At 35.3% G+C, this 18,221-nt stretch overlaps 1 protein-coding gene across 2 annotated transcripts in view; it reads left to right on the top strand.

Annotated features, from left to right (window-relative positions):
- The first annotated feature begins 9,479 nt into the window (after positions 1–9,479).
- lyst (lysosomal trafficking regulator) overlaps positions 9,480–18,221 on the top strand; it is a 227,574-nt gene continuing 218,832 nt past the window's right edge. For both annotated transcript variants that reach the window (XM_053502052.1, XM_053502051.1), the window contains exons 1-2: positions 9,480–9,679; positions 10,315–10,515. In XM_053502052.1, the coding sequence (XP_053358027.1) occupies positions 10,432–10,515 (84 nt within the window). In that variant the 5' untranslated portion in view covers positions 9,480–9,679; positions 10,315–10,431. The remainder of the gene's footprint in view (positions 9,680–10,314; positions 10,516–18,221) is intronic.

Raw genomic sequence — 18,221 nt, 5'->3', positions numbered from 1 at the left:
TGCGAGGAGCAATAGTACAGTAGATTTGGGCGCACGCCCATCACAGGCGCATGCCATGACATTACATATATATACATGTATACAATACAAAAAAATATTTAGACAGCCACCAATTGTGCAAGAGGCCTGTAATTTTCATCATAGGTATACCTCAACTATGAGAGACAAAATAAGGGAAAAAAAATCTAGAAAATCACATTATGGGATTTTTATAGAATTTATTTGCAAATTATAGTGAAAAATAAGTTTTTGGTCAATAACAAAATATCATCTTAATACTTTGTTATATACTGTACCCTTTGTTGGCAATGACAGAGGTCAAACGTTTTCTGTGTGTCTTCACAAGGTTTTCACACACTGTTGCTGGTATTTTGGCCCATTCCTCCATGCAGATCTCCTCTAGAGCAGTGATGTTTTGGGGCTGTCGCTGGGCAACACAGACTTTCAACTCCTTCCAAAGAATTTCTATGAGGTTGAGATCTGGAGACTGGCTAGGCCACTCCAGGACCTTGAAATGCTTCTTACAAAGCCACTCCTTCATTGTCCGGGTGGTGTGTTTGGGATCATTGTCATGCTGAAAGACCCAGCCATGTTTCATCTTCAATGCCCTTGCTGATGGGAAGAGGTTTTTACACAAAATTTCACGATACATAGCTCCATTCATTCTTTTCTCTACATGGATTAGTCAACCTGGTCCCTTTGCAGAAAAACACCCCCAAAGCATGATGCTTCCACCCCCATGCTTTACAGTAACTATGGTGTTCTTTGGAGGCAAATCAGCATTCTTTCTCCTCCAAACACGACAAGTTAGGTTTTTACCAAAAAGTTTTATTTTGTGTGACCATATGACATTTTGTCAATCCTCTTCTGGATTATCTAAATGCTCTCTAGCAAACTTCAGACGGGCCTGGACATCTACTGGCTTAAGCAGGGGGACACGTCACCTTACAGTTTTAGTGATAATTTTAACACAACGGAGTGAGATCTTGCGTGGAGCCCCAGATCTAGGGAGATTATCAGTGGTCTTTTATGTCTTCCATTTTTTAATAATTACTCCCACTGTTGATTTCTTCACACCAAGCTGCTTAACTATTGCAGATTCCCAGCTTGGTGCAGGTCTACAATTTTTTCTGTTTTTTTCTCGTGTTCTTTGACAGCTCTTTGGTCTTGGTCATAGTGGAGTTTGGAGTGTGACTGTTTGAGGTTGTGGACAGATGCCATTAATACAGGTAATGAGTGGAGGACAGAAAACAAGTTACAGAAAGAAGTTGTTCTCTTAAAGAGAAAGTTACAGGTCTTTGAGAGCTGAGAAAACTTGCTTGTTTGTAGGTGACCAAATACTTATTTTACTGAGGAATTTCCCAATTAATTTATTAAAAATCCTATAATGTGATTTTCTGTTTATTTTTTTGTTATTTTGTCTTTCATAGTTGAGGTATACCTATGATGAAAATTTTAGGCCTCTCTCATCTTTTTAAGTGGGAGAACTTGCGCAATTGGTGGCTGACTAAATACTTTTTTGCCACTTTGTGTATATATAGCCCATATATATATATATATATATATATATATATATATATATATATATATATATATATATATTAAAAGGTGAAACTAATATATGAGACAGACTCATTACATGTAAAACAGTTCAAGCCGTGATTTCAAGCTCATGAAAACCCAAATCCACAATCTCAGAAAGTTTGAATATTACATGCAATCCATAAAACAAGGATTGTACACAAAACATATCGGACCTCTGAAACGTACAAGTATGCATATGTACTCAGTACTAGGTTTGGGCCCCTTTTGCAGCTATTACTGCCTCAATGCGGCATGGCATGGAAACTATCAGCCTGTGGCACTGCTGAGGTGTTATGGAAGACCAGGATGCTTTAATAGCGGCCTTCATCTCTTCTGCATTGTTTGGTCTCATGTCTCTTATCTTTCTCTTGACAATGCCTAGATTCTCTATGGGATTCAGGCCAGGCGGGTTTGTTGGCCAATCAAGCACAGTAAGCACAGACTGTAGAAACTTCATAGTGGACTTCACATAAGCATCTTGCAGTGTGTGCCTCTCCTTTCTTCTTTCAGACAGAGTCCTTTGTTTCCAAATGAGATGCAAAAGTTGCTCTTATTAGAAAAGAGGACTTTGGACCACTAAGCAACAGACCAGTTCTTTTTTTCTTTAGACCAGTTAGGATGCTTCTGACGTTGTTTGTTGTTCAGGAGCAGCTTGACAAGAAGAATACAAAATTTGAGGCCCGTGTCCAGGATCTTTCTGTCTATGGTGGCTCTTGATGCACTGACTCTAGCCTCAGTTCACTCCTTGTGAAAGTCCCCAACACTTTTGTATGGCCTTTTCCTGACAATCCTCTCCAGGCTGCGGTCATCCCTGCTGCTTGTGCATCTTTTTCTTTCATTTTCACATAACTTTCTATTAATGTGCTTTGATACAGCACTTCTTTTGCAATTACCTTTTGAGGCCTTCCCTCCTTATGGAGAATTGCATTGATGGTTTTCAGCACAACTGTCAGGTCTTTCCCATGATTGTGCTTCCCACTGAACCAGATTGAGAGATTAGTTAAAGGCTCAGAAACCCTTTGCAGGTGTTACGACTTACTTAGCTGTGGGACACTAAGAGGCCTAGAATATTGAACCTTTTCACAATATTCTAATTTTCTGAGATTGTGGATTTTAGGTTTTCATGAGCTGTAAGCCATAATCATCTTAATTATGACAAATCACGGCTTGTACAATCTTGCTTTGCATGTAATGAGTCCATCTCATACATTAGTTTCACCTTTTAAGTTGCATTACTGAAATAAAATTTTCTAGCAAATTTTTATATTTTTAATAATAAATTTTTTCGAGTTTCACCTTTATATATATATATATATATATATATATATATATATATATATATACAGTGGAACCTCAGATTACGAGCATAATTCGTTCCGAAGCAGGCTTGTATTCCAAAACACTTGTAAACCAAGTAACCCTATTATAATAAGCCCTATTTTATTGTCTCATGTAATTTGTAATTTGTGAACTATTAACCCATGAATTTATGTTCTAATATAATATTTGATAGCGATTATTTAGGCGGGGGCATAACACGTGTTACAAAAAAAAAATTAAGCTCGCTCTTTAGTCATTCCGTCAACCAATCAAAAGGCTTGTGATCAGTGTTTCTACTGTCGATGCATATTGCCTTTTAAACCAACACATGAACGCGCAATAATCCTAGACAACTCAATCCAGCTATACTAATCATTAACAACAGGTGTGCTCGAAAAACCAACTTAGCCACATTGTAATTAGCACAATGATCTGATCTTAGATGTGTCAGTTCATCTCGGATGTGTCAGGCGACATACAAAGAACAGACCCCTGCTGGGTAAATACACACACAGTCGTCTCCCCTGCTGGGTCTTAGTGCTTGCAAAGTTTCTGTGTAAGGCAGAGAGTGTGTGTATTTACCCAGCAGAGGAGACGATTACCTAGAATTCTGCAGCGCAAGAGAGAGAAAAGCCGTTGGCTCGGTTGTGATCAGGTAACGCTCGGTGTCAAAACAAGAAGCGCATGCGAGATACATGAAACTCGGTGCTCGTAAACCAAGACAATGATCGTTTTTCAAATAAATTTTTTTAAATTAAAAATCTTTGCTTGTTTTGCGAAACACTCTTAAACCGCGTTACTAGTAATCCGAGGTTTCACTGTATAATAAAATAGTATAATAAAAAATAGAAATCTGGACAAAAGAAGGAAAATTAAGATTATTATCTTCTATAAGGAAGATATTATATTATATTATATTATATTATAAGAATCTCTTGAGTCATTAGATGAAATGGTTAAACATTTAGGAAGGAAAGTGAAATGGTATAGAGATTTTAAAGCACATATGGCTTAGCACGCTATGGCTACATTACAATGATGAGAATTAAATAGTGATAAAGGAATTAATAAAAAATAACAGCTTAGTGTGCCTCAATGATGGGAGTGGGACTAAAATTAATGCAAGAACAGGTAAAGAATCGACCATTGACCTTAAAGTAATATCCAGTAGTTTGGCAACAACTTGAAATCTACTTGTGGTAGAGGTAAAGGGCAAATTGGTTTAATAGTGCAAATTGAGAGACATTTCAGGAATTAAGTGAGCAATCTATACAAAGAATTAATATTAATCAAGACTTAAAAATAAAGAATTATTTGTGGAGCTATATTAGAAACAGCCAACCAGACCATCCAAAAGAAAAAATGTAGGAAAATAAAAAGATCGAAATCAAGCCTTTAAAAACGTAAAAGAAATCACAAGTTTAATAATTTTATTGAGTATGAAAGTAGGCAAGCTGTAGAAAAAATAACAATAAAACATGCATAGATTTAATTTATTTAAAGAGGGAAGAAGGGAACCTATAGTAAGAGAAAACCACTACACCATGATAAAGAAAGTGATCTACTAAATATAACATTTACAAAGACAGAACTGGATCGGGTTCTTAGGAAAACTAAGATATCATCACCAGGCAATGGCCAGATTTGGTTTACAATGATAAGCCACCCTAGTAACTTATCCAAAGACACTTTGTTAGAGATTTATAAACAACGTTCCTCCAGAACCAAGGTGTTATGTACAACATAAATTAACAACATAAAATAACAGAAACTAACTACCCAACTAAGAAACCTATTTAGCTGGCTAGCCGAGACAAGACATGATTGTGTGAAGCTGCTTTGCGACAATGTCAATTGTTAAAAGCGCTATACAAATAAAATTTAATTGAAGACAGATTGACATAACAACATAATTTAACAAAAAACTCGCCAACTTAGAGACCTAATTAGTTGGCTAGCTGGGACAAGACATATTGACATTTTAAGTTAACAGAGAACAACATAAAGTGCATGTGCAAATGTACAAACAAGAATGACAAAGTGACAATTTCAATACTTTGTTGTAATGAGGTAATGAGTTGAGGTAGTGGGAGGAGAAACAGTGAACTTTTCTTGTAAGTAGCAGCAAAGATAAAAATAGTTTACTAAATTAGCAACTGATGAATATCCTGATATGCAAACCAGAAAAACACAATACAAAACCAGAAAACTATGACCCATTTGAATTAACATCCAATATTTGCAAAATAAGGAGGAAATGATAAATGAAAAACTAACGTATTATATAGAAAGCGAACGACAATTGACAAAACATCAGAGTGGTTTCAAGAGAGGGGAAAATACCATATACCCAGCGTTATGCCTAGAGCATGAACTAAGGAAAGTGTTTTTAATATCAAAAAGGCGTATGATATGATGTGGCAGATTGACAATTAATTTATGGAAGTTCGGTGGATCAGGGACTTCTTATCAAAAAGAAATATTCAAGTAAGAATAGAAAGTAATTACTTAAGGAATTTTATGGTGGAAAATGGAAAGTGGCTGTGTGGGGTATGACTCAGTGTGGTGTAGGGTTAGGGTAAGAAACACCTTTAGAAATGAGAAGAATACAACTAACAGCAAACTACTTGGTGAATCTACAGGGACATAATAAATAGCATCCGACAAAGAGTCTCTTAATACCTTGCTGGGAATAAAAGAGAAAAGAAATTAAAAACTTTGGATGGACAGCAAAACAAAAAGCAATGGAACTTTTAGAATTTAGAATTAATCAGCCTAAAATAAGCCCAATAGTACCGTTACTAACAATATGTCTGTGGATACTACCAGATGCCACAGTATCCTTAACATTATTGGTAAAAAAAAATAAAGATAAAAAATGAGTTTTGATCAGCATAACATACAAGCTTATACAGACAGTTACCACAGCTACATTTAAATCTATACAGATGCATCGAATAAGACAAGCAACAAGGTTGCCATTGTATTCTTTAAGCCAAAATACAACATCAATATTGGTAAAAGGATCAATTATGGGATATATTAGGGGAAAATTGTTAGCAACACCATTATCCCTAAAATGGATAGAGGAGATAAAACCATGTTTAGATTCAAGCGCATCACTAATCAGCTTACAGTATAGTCATTCTAACAGTAGGACAGACATATTCAAGATTCAAATTCAAATGTGCTTTATTGGCATGACAAATATTTACATTTGTAATGCCAAAGCTTAGAGATAACAGTGTAGAAAGTAACAGTAAATAAATGTAGAGTACAGACATTTAGTCAAAGTTAAAGTGACTCTTATAAACATTATTAAACAAAAAATGAGAGAAAAAAAGCATATATACATATATGTATATCAGAATAATAAGAATAATAAGAAGAATAGTGATCCATGCTTATTTGTTTGTGTTATGGAATTTGGGCAAGAATTCAGTGCGAATTCCATATTTTGGGCATTTACTGAGGAGGTGCAGCTTTGTCTCTATTTTCGTTGAGCGTGCACCACTACCACTCTACAGCCAGACGGTGCTTGCTGAGTCTGTACTTCATCAGTGTGTTTCTTAGCTTTGGGTCAGTCATTGTGCTCAGATAGTCTGCCACTGTACTGTCTGTTTAGAGCCAGATAACACTGCATCTTACTCTGCAGTTTAGTTTGGGTTTCCCAATAGCTCAAATAGTTACTTTTTAATGTTTGTGTAATTTGGTTTTATCCAATTGTCTTGAGTCTTTATTATGTTAGTGTGTAACATGTTAGTGTGTGACCACTGTGTTGTGAAGCAGTGACTCAGGACCACTATGAGGGGACTGATAGTGTCTTTGCTCACCTTTTGGTTTGCAGAGCTTTATAATGGTGTGAGTGTGTCTCACTCTCTTTTAGGTGTTTCCAAAATTTAATAGCCTTTTTTTGTATTTTTATCAGTTTTTGGATATCGGCCTAATTCTAATTCCTGCATGCTATGAATAATGCATAATTCATAGCATGCAGGGTCTCGATTGGATGCTTGTCCAATTTGTCAAATTGGTAATGTATGATCGAGTCCCACACTTTACTGCCATATAGTGCAATGGGTTCAATTTCTGATTTTATGCCAAATTCTACTTGGGGTTTCCTCAAATGTTTGTCTTTTAATTGCATAGAAGGCTCTTCGTCTTTTTTCTCTTAGTTCATTCACTGCAAGGTTGAAGTTTCCTGTGGAGCTCTTTGTAAGTCCTAGGATGGTGTAGTTTTTAGAATGTTCAATTTCATGTGTACCTAGTTTAAATGAGTGTTTTGTTTCCTGAGAGCATCTCAGCCAATAGTTTCACCAAAAGATTAATTACATAAAGCTTCTTATTAGGGCTCGTTATACTGACATCTAGTGGACATATTTTGTGTAGCAAGCAGCACAATGCCTGTGGACATGCAGCAACAAAGTAATATGCATTCATTATTGACAGTTGTGTGTCAGTGGGTGTGTGTGGATGAAAATCCACTGTTCAAAGGCATTTGGCAACTGCAAATAATCACCATCTCTAAATCTTTGAAAATTAAGTGAAAAACTAGAACAGAAAGGAAAAGTGAACGAATAGGGAAGTCCTTTTCTTTCTTTCTTTCGTTCTTTCTTTCTTTCTTTTTCTTTTATTATGATTATGACTAACAAGCCACTGTTTGGAATATTTGAACAGAAGATAGATATAAATTCATCAGTCAATGTTAGGATTCAATACAAAAATCAAATGATTAAAACACAATAAACATAATTAATTGAGAAAGAGAAAGAAAATAAAGAGATAACACTTTTTATGTAATAAATTGAGGTCATCAATATAAACTAAAAATGTTTCCTTTATATAAAAAGTAAATGTAAAGTTTATTATGAACCATACAAAAAATATTTTTCCTAAATCTTGATTTATAAATAAAAACACTAATATAATGACTGGCAGTCATTATATTAGTGAGACTCCACGTGCACGAGCTTTTACTGAAACGCCAAACGAGTCAGTCACGTGATTCCAACAAACGCGAGGCCTCGTTTGTTGCTGGTCACGTGATTCTGAGGGAACCGACACATGCCACGAAGCGAGGCTACATTTGGACACATGTTCCAATACTGGCTGTAAAAGGGTGCATTTAATGATTTAATTATTGCAGTGGAAGCATAAAATATAGTTGATAAGTTTGACATTAATAGTGTACATTATTTTTTTTATTAAAAAAAACACATCACACTTAGTAATGTTTTCTGTATACAGTATATACATATTAGGCCTATTTAAAATTTCATATTTCCCAATCTTACATTATTTTTGTTACTACTAGGATGTTTCATAAAAACACCATTTTATACACATGGGATCATTTAACCATGGTTACCCAGTCACTAAGATCAATTAAATGATAGATGTACATTTTTTCCATCTTGAAAATGCCTTGCTCTTCTAACATAGACAGTTGTTTTGTCTATGTCTATGTTATGTTATGTTATGTTTGGTCAGTTGATTTTAAATCTTCACAGGTGAAACCCATGGCAAAAATGAATGGTATATATTAAGAGCTATATATATATAATTCTATTAAAATGTGTTTCCCTCATTTTATACCATTTTCTTAAATTGAGTGTATATGATGTGGTCATGTTCTTTACCTAAACAAGGCATTTAAATTTTTTATATAAATGTTTCATGATACTAATAAACATTTTTTAAATGTCCCTAAAATTTATGTCCACCTTGTCCTTTTTGGGCAAGTGCCTCTTTGAGAAACCTCTATTTTTTTTTACTTCTATTATTTACCATTATTAAATTATTATTTACAGAGTTTGATGTCAAACTTAACATGCCCACTTTGTCACAGTTCATTTATTCATCTTCTATACAGCGTATCCTGCACAGGGCCATGGGGACCTGTCTCAGTAGACTCTACTTTGAATTTGTCAACAGGGTGGACATATTTTTGCTATATACTTTATTTATAATTTATACAATTTGTTTTATTTAAAAAAAAGTTGCATTTCTAACAGCCTAAGGTCTACTAAATAATGTATGTGGGAAATCTCATTCTTTTTATTATATTTTTTTTTATTTATGATGTGTCAAAGGCACTTATGATTATATTGACCTAAATGCTGTTAAGTTATATGGTCACAATTTACCTGATATTTTATTATACCTGATTGCAGCCTAATGTAACACTAGTGAAAATTGTTTAGCAACAGTGGAATATCACATTTTCCTATACAGCTACCAGTGGTGTACAAAACAGATAAACTACTCGTAACTGCAGTTAATATGTATTTATACTGTTTGGGTAATATCATAAATGCTGCTGTTAAGGCACTGAATCTTCTTCAAAATGTTTTTTTCTTCTGTTTACTAATAATATCATGTGAAAAGCCAAAAATCTGTCCAATGTTAATGTTTCCTAGCAAAGTAAATTACTGATCCCGGCTACAAATAACTAAAATCATAATCTCCTGTAAAAAGAAGTTAATTTTATACGTCAAACATCAGCCAGGCACACCATTGCACGTGTGCACTTGTTCACAAACGGAGCTCCTCCTACTCAGGGAGACCCTTGTTTTGACGTCATCACAATGGTTGAAGCGAAGAGACAGCGTATTTTATGGTCCTTGGATGCAAATATTGTGATACGGTATTAGCCACATTTCGACCAATACTGACTTATTGGCGTTATTTACGGAAATATTGTACTTGTTTTTTTTTTTTTTTCTTCTTCTTTAAGTAGAGCGGTTATACTCATGTATGCTAGACTGTGGAAGGAAAGGTGAGTATACTTGCATTATGTATAAGCACTGAAATATCGAAGATGGTAAATAGAACTGTGTGCAGGTTTAAACGCGTTTGTCGATAAAATAACCATTGAAAAAGGCCACCAAATGGCCATATTTGTGAGCTTGGAAACAGGGTTGCTGTACCGAATACGAAAATTACTACCGGTTTTGTAAAATTGTTGTAACGTTACAGTACACTAAACCGTTACTATGACCTAAACAACAGTAAAGAAGTTTAGTTAACATAGTTGTATAATCACGCTTCATGTTATGATTGCATTATTCAGCTTGACGGGAAGTAAGGAGTTAGCATAGCATAGTAACGTTTAGTAGCTAGCCACTTGCTATAGTAATCAGCCATTAGTTTAGTTTCGGTCGGCTAATATCAGTTAAGATTAGAAATAAGCGCCACGAATATGTCGTTGTAAATACTATTAATCAAACGCTTTACCTTGATTAAAAATTGGTCAGCTGGGTTTTCAGCAAAGTTGTTTAAGAGTTGTCACTGTTCTTAGTGTTTGGGACAAGTCACTTGGTATTTTATTAACGTTGCCACATGCTAGCTAGCTGTACACATCGAGTATCATCTAAACGCGTATGAGTTTAATTATTTTTCTTTGCCTTTTAGGTAATAAATCCTCATGGAGGGTTTACAAAGTCCACGGGCCCTGTAACAAATTGAGTTTTATATGGATTTGCACCTTAAAATCTAGTTCATCACAGTTATCACTTCAAGCTGGAATTAATGATGGCCAACCAACAAGCATACAATCTTACTCTCGCCTGGGAGAAATACATGGATTGTCGTGAACAGGGAGCAGACCCTTGTGTAAGCATCAACAACATACTGTACACTATACTGAACATATTGCATTTGTTATCATTGCGCGCGCGCGTATAATCTAGTCAGTGTCATGTCTCAACGTTCTAATATTTATGAGCGTATTAAAAGGCACGTACAATTTTCTCCCATAGCGATTTAGTTGTAAGAAATGCATGGTTTTATTTATCAGTGGTTTGTTGGACATGTATCCCATGAAGACCACTGAAAAATAAAATTTAATTCATAGTGATCAAACTTTTTCTAGAAATGCAATTTGGTAAAGTAAGCAAAATAACTGAATCTTTGTGCATGGATCCTTTCTAAATTTGGCTCATTGTACATAAAGGCCATACCATTGGTGCCTCAGTGGTAGGTTTCCCGCCTACCTTGCTGAAGGCCCTGGTTCAATTCCCAGCCAATGCTCAAACTCCAGCCACTAGATGCAGTGCCGTTCCCAAGCCCGGATAAAATGGGAGGGTTGCATCAGGAAGGGCATCCAGCATTGATAAAACCTATCCAAGGTGTTGTGTGGATCAGTTAGTCCGCTATGGCAACCCTTCACCGGGAGGAGCCATAAGACTAATAACAATGTACATAAACGCCATAAAGTAACTGACAGAATACAAGCACACATTAGTTCAGTTTGTTTTCAAAACTTGTTTGAAAACATTTATAAGCCTTGTGAAAACTCATTTGCAGACACAGTGTGCAGTAATTTGCAAATATTCTGAAGCATGTCCAAAAACTTGTGTTCAGTTAACGTGTGCATGTTTAAGATTGTTAATGTAGACTCATGCAGAGTGTGAAATGCAAGTCTCAAAAGAAAAATCATACAATCAAATAATGCTTCCTATTATCTGATTCAAATATAACAAAAAAGAGAAGCTAATTTCTTAAATTTAGTTTTGTTTTTGACAGTTTTTATTATTGCCATCAATTAAATAGACTCACTGGCTTCTATTTGCATTTCATTCACAGAATGACAGGAATTAAGATGTTATTAGCAGCTCAGATGTTGTTAGTCTTGTCTTCTCATTAGTCTTGTATGTATCATCCACAACAAATTCTAAAATGTCTACCTTGGTTGAAATGGATGAATGCTATATGTTCTATTATGTTGTTTCATGAGCTCAAAAGAAAATTGCCTGCCCCAAAACCCTCTTCTTACTTAAATAGCTGATGGCACAGTCATTACTTTTCTTCTCCAGACTTTCTTTCTCTATTTGCAAACTGATTCTTAGATGGTGTTGATTATAAGTGTGTAACTTACTGGTTAATAGATATTGTGCAAAGTAGCCTGTGTAGATGTGTGTGAATAAGTTATTATTATTTTTTTTTTAAATCCAAGCTTCTCTAGCATACTACCAGCCTAATCACCAGACTTTGATTAGCCTTTTTGACCTTGTGTGTTTGTTTGTGTGTATGGTCTTTCCTTATTTTTAAATTTCTTTCTACATTGATACATGATCATCGAAACCCTCCGATTAAGAGAGTAAGCCACAGAAAGTTCATCACTGCAAGCACTGACTGTTTGCAAAGTGCTGTATTGAAGCATATTAATGGAAATTTGACTAGAATGGAAGAGTGTGGGAAAAGTTTTGGCAAAGGGATGGCCATAGCCTTAAGAAGACTATTAAGCAAAGCCTATTCAAGAACTTAAGAGAGCTTTACAAGGAATTAAGTAAGGCTGAAGTCAGTGCATTAGCCACCACACACTGACGAAGGAAAAAAGAACTGGACTGTTGCTCTGTGATCCTTTTTTTCAAAAGAAATAAAATTTTGCATTTAATTTGGAAATCAAGGTCAAGAAGAGTGGAAAGGCACATGACTCAAAAATACAGACAAGTTGGAGGAATCTGAGCAACCTGGTGTGTACAATAACGCCTCAGCAGTGCGATAAACTGATCGCCTCCATGCCATAACCTATTGATGTAATTCATGCTAAAGTAACCCCAACATAGAACAGAGTTAAAAAAAAATTTAACTAATAATAATAAAAACAATTTTTCTGACTTTCTAAAGTCTGGAGCAAGATCAGGACTATAGGGAGGATGTTTTAACACCTCCAAACATTGGTTTGTGCAAACATGCATTGTCATGCAAGTAAATGTTGGATGACAGCAGTCTTCTACATTTAGTATAATGTTAAGGCTTCAGTGCTTGCAAATTACAACTGAGGCTGCACAGCAGTGACCAGGGAGACGGTAGCATTGAATAGAAAGTGCTGACTAAACAGTATGTCCAACAGAAGTTTTAATATAACCGGAGTGCAGATAATTTTTTATTTGCCTTTGTATAAAGTACTGCTAAAAATTTAGACAGTTATAAAAGAATGCGTTCCAAATTAGTGTTAGTAGTATTTGTTTTATAAATTGAAAAAGTAAATGAACAGAAGATGAATCTAAATCAAATCAGCATCAATTCCTTTATGTACTGTATACTTGCACATCGTTTTTGAAGGAACTTTGCAATTGGGTTGTTCCAAACATCTGGAAGAACTAACTAATTGTGGATTTAGGCTGTTTCAAATTCTTCTCTCTTTTTATGTGAGCCCAGACAGTCCCAATGATGTTCAGATCAGGGCTCTGTGGAGATTAAACAATTACTTCCAGGACTTTTTCCTCTATGCTAAAGATTAATGACATTGTCAGTATGTTTGGGGTCGTTCTGCTGCAAAATAAATGTGGGGCTAATCAGAAGACTACCTGATGGTTTTGCATGATGGCTTAATATCTCCCAGTATTTCTCTACATTAAGGACACCATTTATTTTGACCAAAGCTCCAACTACATTTGCAGAAATGCAGCCTAAAACTTCAAGGTACCTCCACCATGCTTCTCTGTTGCCTGAAAACATTCATTATCATTCAACTCTCCAGTCCTTCGCCAAACAACTTGTCTCCTACTACAGCCGAATATTTCCAAATTTGACTCATCAGTCCAGAGCACCTGCTGCCAGTGTTCTGCACCCTGGTTTCTATGTTTTCTTGCATATTTGAGTCTCTTAGCCTTGTTTCCATGTCAGAAATATGACTATTGGGCTGCAATTCTTCCATGAAGATCACTTCTGGCCAGACTTCTTCAGACAAGGTATACTCCAGATGGGTATACATAGGTCCCCACTGTTTTCTGCCAGTTATTTGTTGATGGCACTGCTGGACATCATCTGATGTTTAAGGGAAGTAAGCATGGCGTCTTTCATCTACTGTATGGCGTCTGCGGTCCTTAACACTGTTTTTGTGCTTTTTCAAAATCGCCACTGTAGAACAGCACATCTTAAAACCCCATACTGCTTTGAATTTGCTGCCTGGGGGGAAACCTAGTATAACTTCCTTGTTTCTTGTTGCTGTGTCAGCCTTTTTCATTTTTCAAGCATTTTCAAAGCCTTTTTTAAACATTGCTTGTTTCATGGTGTATAACCTGTGACATGAAACGGTCTTTCTCTGCACAGCTGTTTTAGATAATAACTGCATTTCAGCCCACATATAAAACGAATGATCATTAGCTCCTGCTTGGTATAAAGTTTAATGCTTTCTCTTATTTTACAAAATTCCTGATTATGTGTAAAAATTGATGCTGGTTTAAAGTCAAAGCGTAGTCATACCAAATGTTCATTTGATTTAGATTTTTCTTCTCTTTTATCTATCTATCTGTCTGTCTGTCTGTCTGTCTGTCTGTCTGTCTATTTAATATTTCGACACAACTTAAAATTAACAAATAAACAGTATTACAGAACATTTTTTTAAAAGACTTTATGCACGGGTTTGACTCGCCCATCAATACAAAATCTTGAATTGAAATTAAGGTGCAATGTTTAACCAAATTTCTTTCTCTCTCTTTGTATATGTACATGCAATACATACATATTGTATACACACACACATACACACACACTGCCTGGCCTAAAAAAAAGAATCTACAAAGATTAAAACTTACTTAAGATTTATCTATTTATTTGCTTATAAAAGCAAATAGGTAAATTCTGTAATAATCGTTGTTGAATCTTACACTGTATAAAGTGCCAGTAAGATTTAGTAAAATGTAATTTTTTTCTACGAAATTGTGTCAGATTGTAAAAATTGGGCTCTTTTAATGCTCTGTAATGTCGAAATTAGGGTTCATCTAAGTTGTCTTAAAGAGTGTTCCTTGACAATAAGGCACAAAGCATCCGTGTGTCCACAGTGTTAAAGATTTTGTCAATGGCATTACAAGCAAACCTGGAAACTATGGCAGGGGCCGGCATGGGGCTCATTCCTCTGCCGCGGCTCCCTGTTTCTTTGGAAAATAAATAATTAGTATTTAATTAAAATGTATTTTATTTTAGTTCGTTAGATTTTTAAAATGTAATTAAAAAATTGAAGATTATGGTGATCTTGTAACATTTAAAATAAAACATGTTTAATTTTTTGTCGCTTAAAATACGACACCCGCCGGCACGTGATTTATTGAACTTTTTGAGCCCCGAACTGCGTTCCATTCCGAAGTGTATTTCACATAGGTGAAGGGAACTTCACTATTGGAAACACTCTGTGAAGTCACCAGCGCTGATGTTTCTTTTTCCATATTGTTGATAATAATTGACTAAAGATGTACCGAGATTTATTTATTTTATACAGATTACTAGCCTATGTAATATTAATTATTTCTTGACTTAATTAAAGGTTAAATTATTGTCATATTAATATGTCGTCATAGATAATAATAATAAATATATTATTCTTTTTTTTTAAACTCCTTTTTTTGTTTGGTTGACTGCTAACTGCACATTCCATTACATGCGCTAAAAGGATGATGGCACACAAAAGCAGATGACATTTTTGGTTTGCTGCAGGTGGATAATTTAAGTTTGGCCATACCCCCCCCAAAAAAAACCAAGCGCGCGGATAAATAAACCGAGGAGGACAAATAGACATTAAGTATTTTATTTAAAAGTAAGATTTAGTTTTCTTTGTAGCAGTTCATTGATTGGATAAATGCAACACATAGTTGTTGTTTTTTTTTTTTACTTGTGTGTCTAATTATGTACTGTACAACACTATGCTGAGTGTCATAATACATGCAAGGAATCAAAAGTAAATTATTGGAATGAAAATAAATATGCTAAACTTTGGATAATGTACCTTTAGAGGCAAGTGGGCACTTTCAAGTTAATGCCTGGAGCTAAGATGGGTGGGTGTAAGACGTTTTATGCATGTTACACATATGTAACATCTTAAACTGGCAGAGCAAACAACCAACATACATGTGATTTAGCATCAATATATTTATGATGCCATGATCTGCCCAAAGTACATGTATATTACCAAAGATGGGTAAAATGAGAGGTTTAAGTTTTAAAATGCAATATTTTTATAGGATTGGTTGGAAGAGAATGAAGTCTTCTTATCATATAGATAAAATATGGGAAATATTATTTATCTTATCTATATGCAGGCATGGTTGGTCATAGTGCTTATCATGTTTGAGAGAGAGAGTACAAGGCTACATCATATGACATGGAAAATGCTGTGAAGTCGGGCTATAGAAGGAACCTAGAGTCACATTTTCATTAAAGTGGCTGTGAGAACCTTTGGTACATAGGAACTTTACATAAGAGCAGTTATATGAAGTTTGTAGGTAATAGCAAACCCCAAAATGAGAATAATTGTAGGCTATAAAACACCCCAAGAACAGTGAATGCTGCTGTGTGTCTGGAAGACGCTTTTTACCTTTGCTTTAAGCCTGTAATTAACTGGGCTTAAAGAGTTTCAGAATAAGAAACATGTTAATCATCTTAAGCACAATATGAGGAATATCGTCAGCTCACTGAATACCAGGAAGGCTGCAGGACGAGACCAAATCAGGTCAGGTCCTTTAAAACCTGTGCTGACCAGCTAGCAGTGGTGTTTATGTTGAGTTGGGTTCTGTTGATAACAAGTCATAATGAGGTAGAGCAGCAAAGATTTTAACAAAAATTGGCGATCAAGTTGCCAAAATGTAATTTTTTCCCCACAACGATAAATGATATATTTAGAGAGGAGTCAGCAAGATGTATGATAAGTAGTCCATCCCTACTGTGAAGCATTGTGGTATATATCTGAAGTTCTGGTTGCTCCGTAAGCTGCAATGGCAAAGGGAATTTGAGCAAAGCTGATGGCAAGTCAAAATCCTGTATGTTATCAAACATTATTGGAGGCCAATTTGCATTCATCAGCCTAGAAGCCATGCATGAAAGAAACTTGGCCTTTCCTTGACCTTCCATAAGAGAAGTCCAAAAAAAACAAGACCAGCATGACCCATCAGTGGCTACAACAGAAAAAAAAATTGATGATTAAAGAGGAGAAATGGCTATCACAGTCTCCTTACCTCAATATCATTTGAGACATTTTGGGAGATTTCAGAAGTTCATGCAAGTGGCAATAATATTAAGGCACTGTGAATATATATTTAAAAAAAAATCCTTTTTTTTGTCATTAGATTTGGTTTACTATTGTACTTTCATTTGTCTTAAACAGGGGAGGGAAATATTTCTATAGTGAATTGATGCTGGTTTTCCCAGCCAAAGGGTACTGTAGTTACACCAAATATCTATTTGATTTAGCTTGGTATGCCTACTCGTTGTCTTGGCAAACCAGCATCAATTCTTGAATAAATTTGAATAAAGTCAGGGATTTTGTAGGATCAGAGATATAAAATAGGCTTAACAGCACATTGTGAAACCCTAGACTGTTTGAAATCATTGCCTGGGAGGAACCTTGCTCATGCACTGTGGATCTTGTTGCTGTGCTCAATCTTTCCACAGTGTATGACCTGTAACATGAAATGCAAATGCATTTGGAGATTTGGTTAGGATTAATGGTGCTCTCAATGCTGAGAAACAAAAGCAGATACTTTTTTCAATCATCAGGGAGACATCTGATTGGTTCCAAATTTATTCTGCAGTAGGACTAGGCCAAATATGCAGCCAATGACATTAAGAACTATATTCCGCACAGAGAAGTCTTGGAAGTGATGGTTTGACAAGCACTGATGTCAATTGAGTCTGTCTGGGATTACATGAAGAGACCGAAGGTATGGGGCACTGTTCATCCAGAAAGGATCTGCTAAAATTGAAGATTATGGTGATCTTGTAACATTTAAAATAAAACATGTTTAATTTTTTGTCGCTTAAAATACGACACCCGCCGGCACGTGATTTATTGAACTTTTTGAGCCCCGAACTGCGTTCCATTCCGAAGTGTATTTCACATAGGTGAAGGGAACTTCACTATTGGAAACACTCTGTGAAGTCACCAGCGCTGATGTTTCTTTTTCCATATTGTTGATAATAATTGACTAAAGATGTACCGAGATTTATTTATTTTATACAGATTACTAGCCTATGTAATATTAATTATTTCTTGACTTAATTAAAGGTTAAATTATTGTCATATTAATATGTCGTCATAGATAATAATAATAAATATATTATTCTTTTTTTTTAAACTCCTTTTTTTGTTTGGTTGACTGCTAACTGCACATTCCATTACATGCGCTAAAAGGATGATGGCACACAAAAGCAGATGACATTTTTGGTTTGCTGCAGGTGGATAATTTAAGTTTGGCCATACCCCCCCCAAAAAAAACCAAGCGCGCGGATAAATAAACCGAGGAGGACAAATAGACATTAAGTATTTTATTTAAAAGTAAGATTTAGTTTTCTTTGTAGCAGTTCATTGATTGGATAAATGCAAC

The sequence above is a fragment of the Clarias gariepinus genome, chromosome 8 (genome assembly GCF_024256425.1).
Source record: "Clarias gariepinus isolate MV-2021 ecotype Netherlands chromosome 8, CGAR_prim_01v2, whole genome shotgun sequence".
Lineage (NCBI taxonomy): Eukaryota > Metazoa > Chordata > Actinopteri > Siluriformes > Clariidae > Clarias > Clarias gariepinus.
This window is presented reverse-complemented; position numbering and strand designations above follow the sequence as displayed.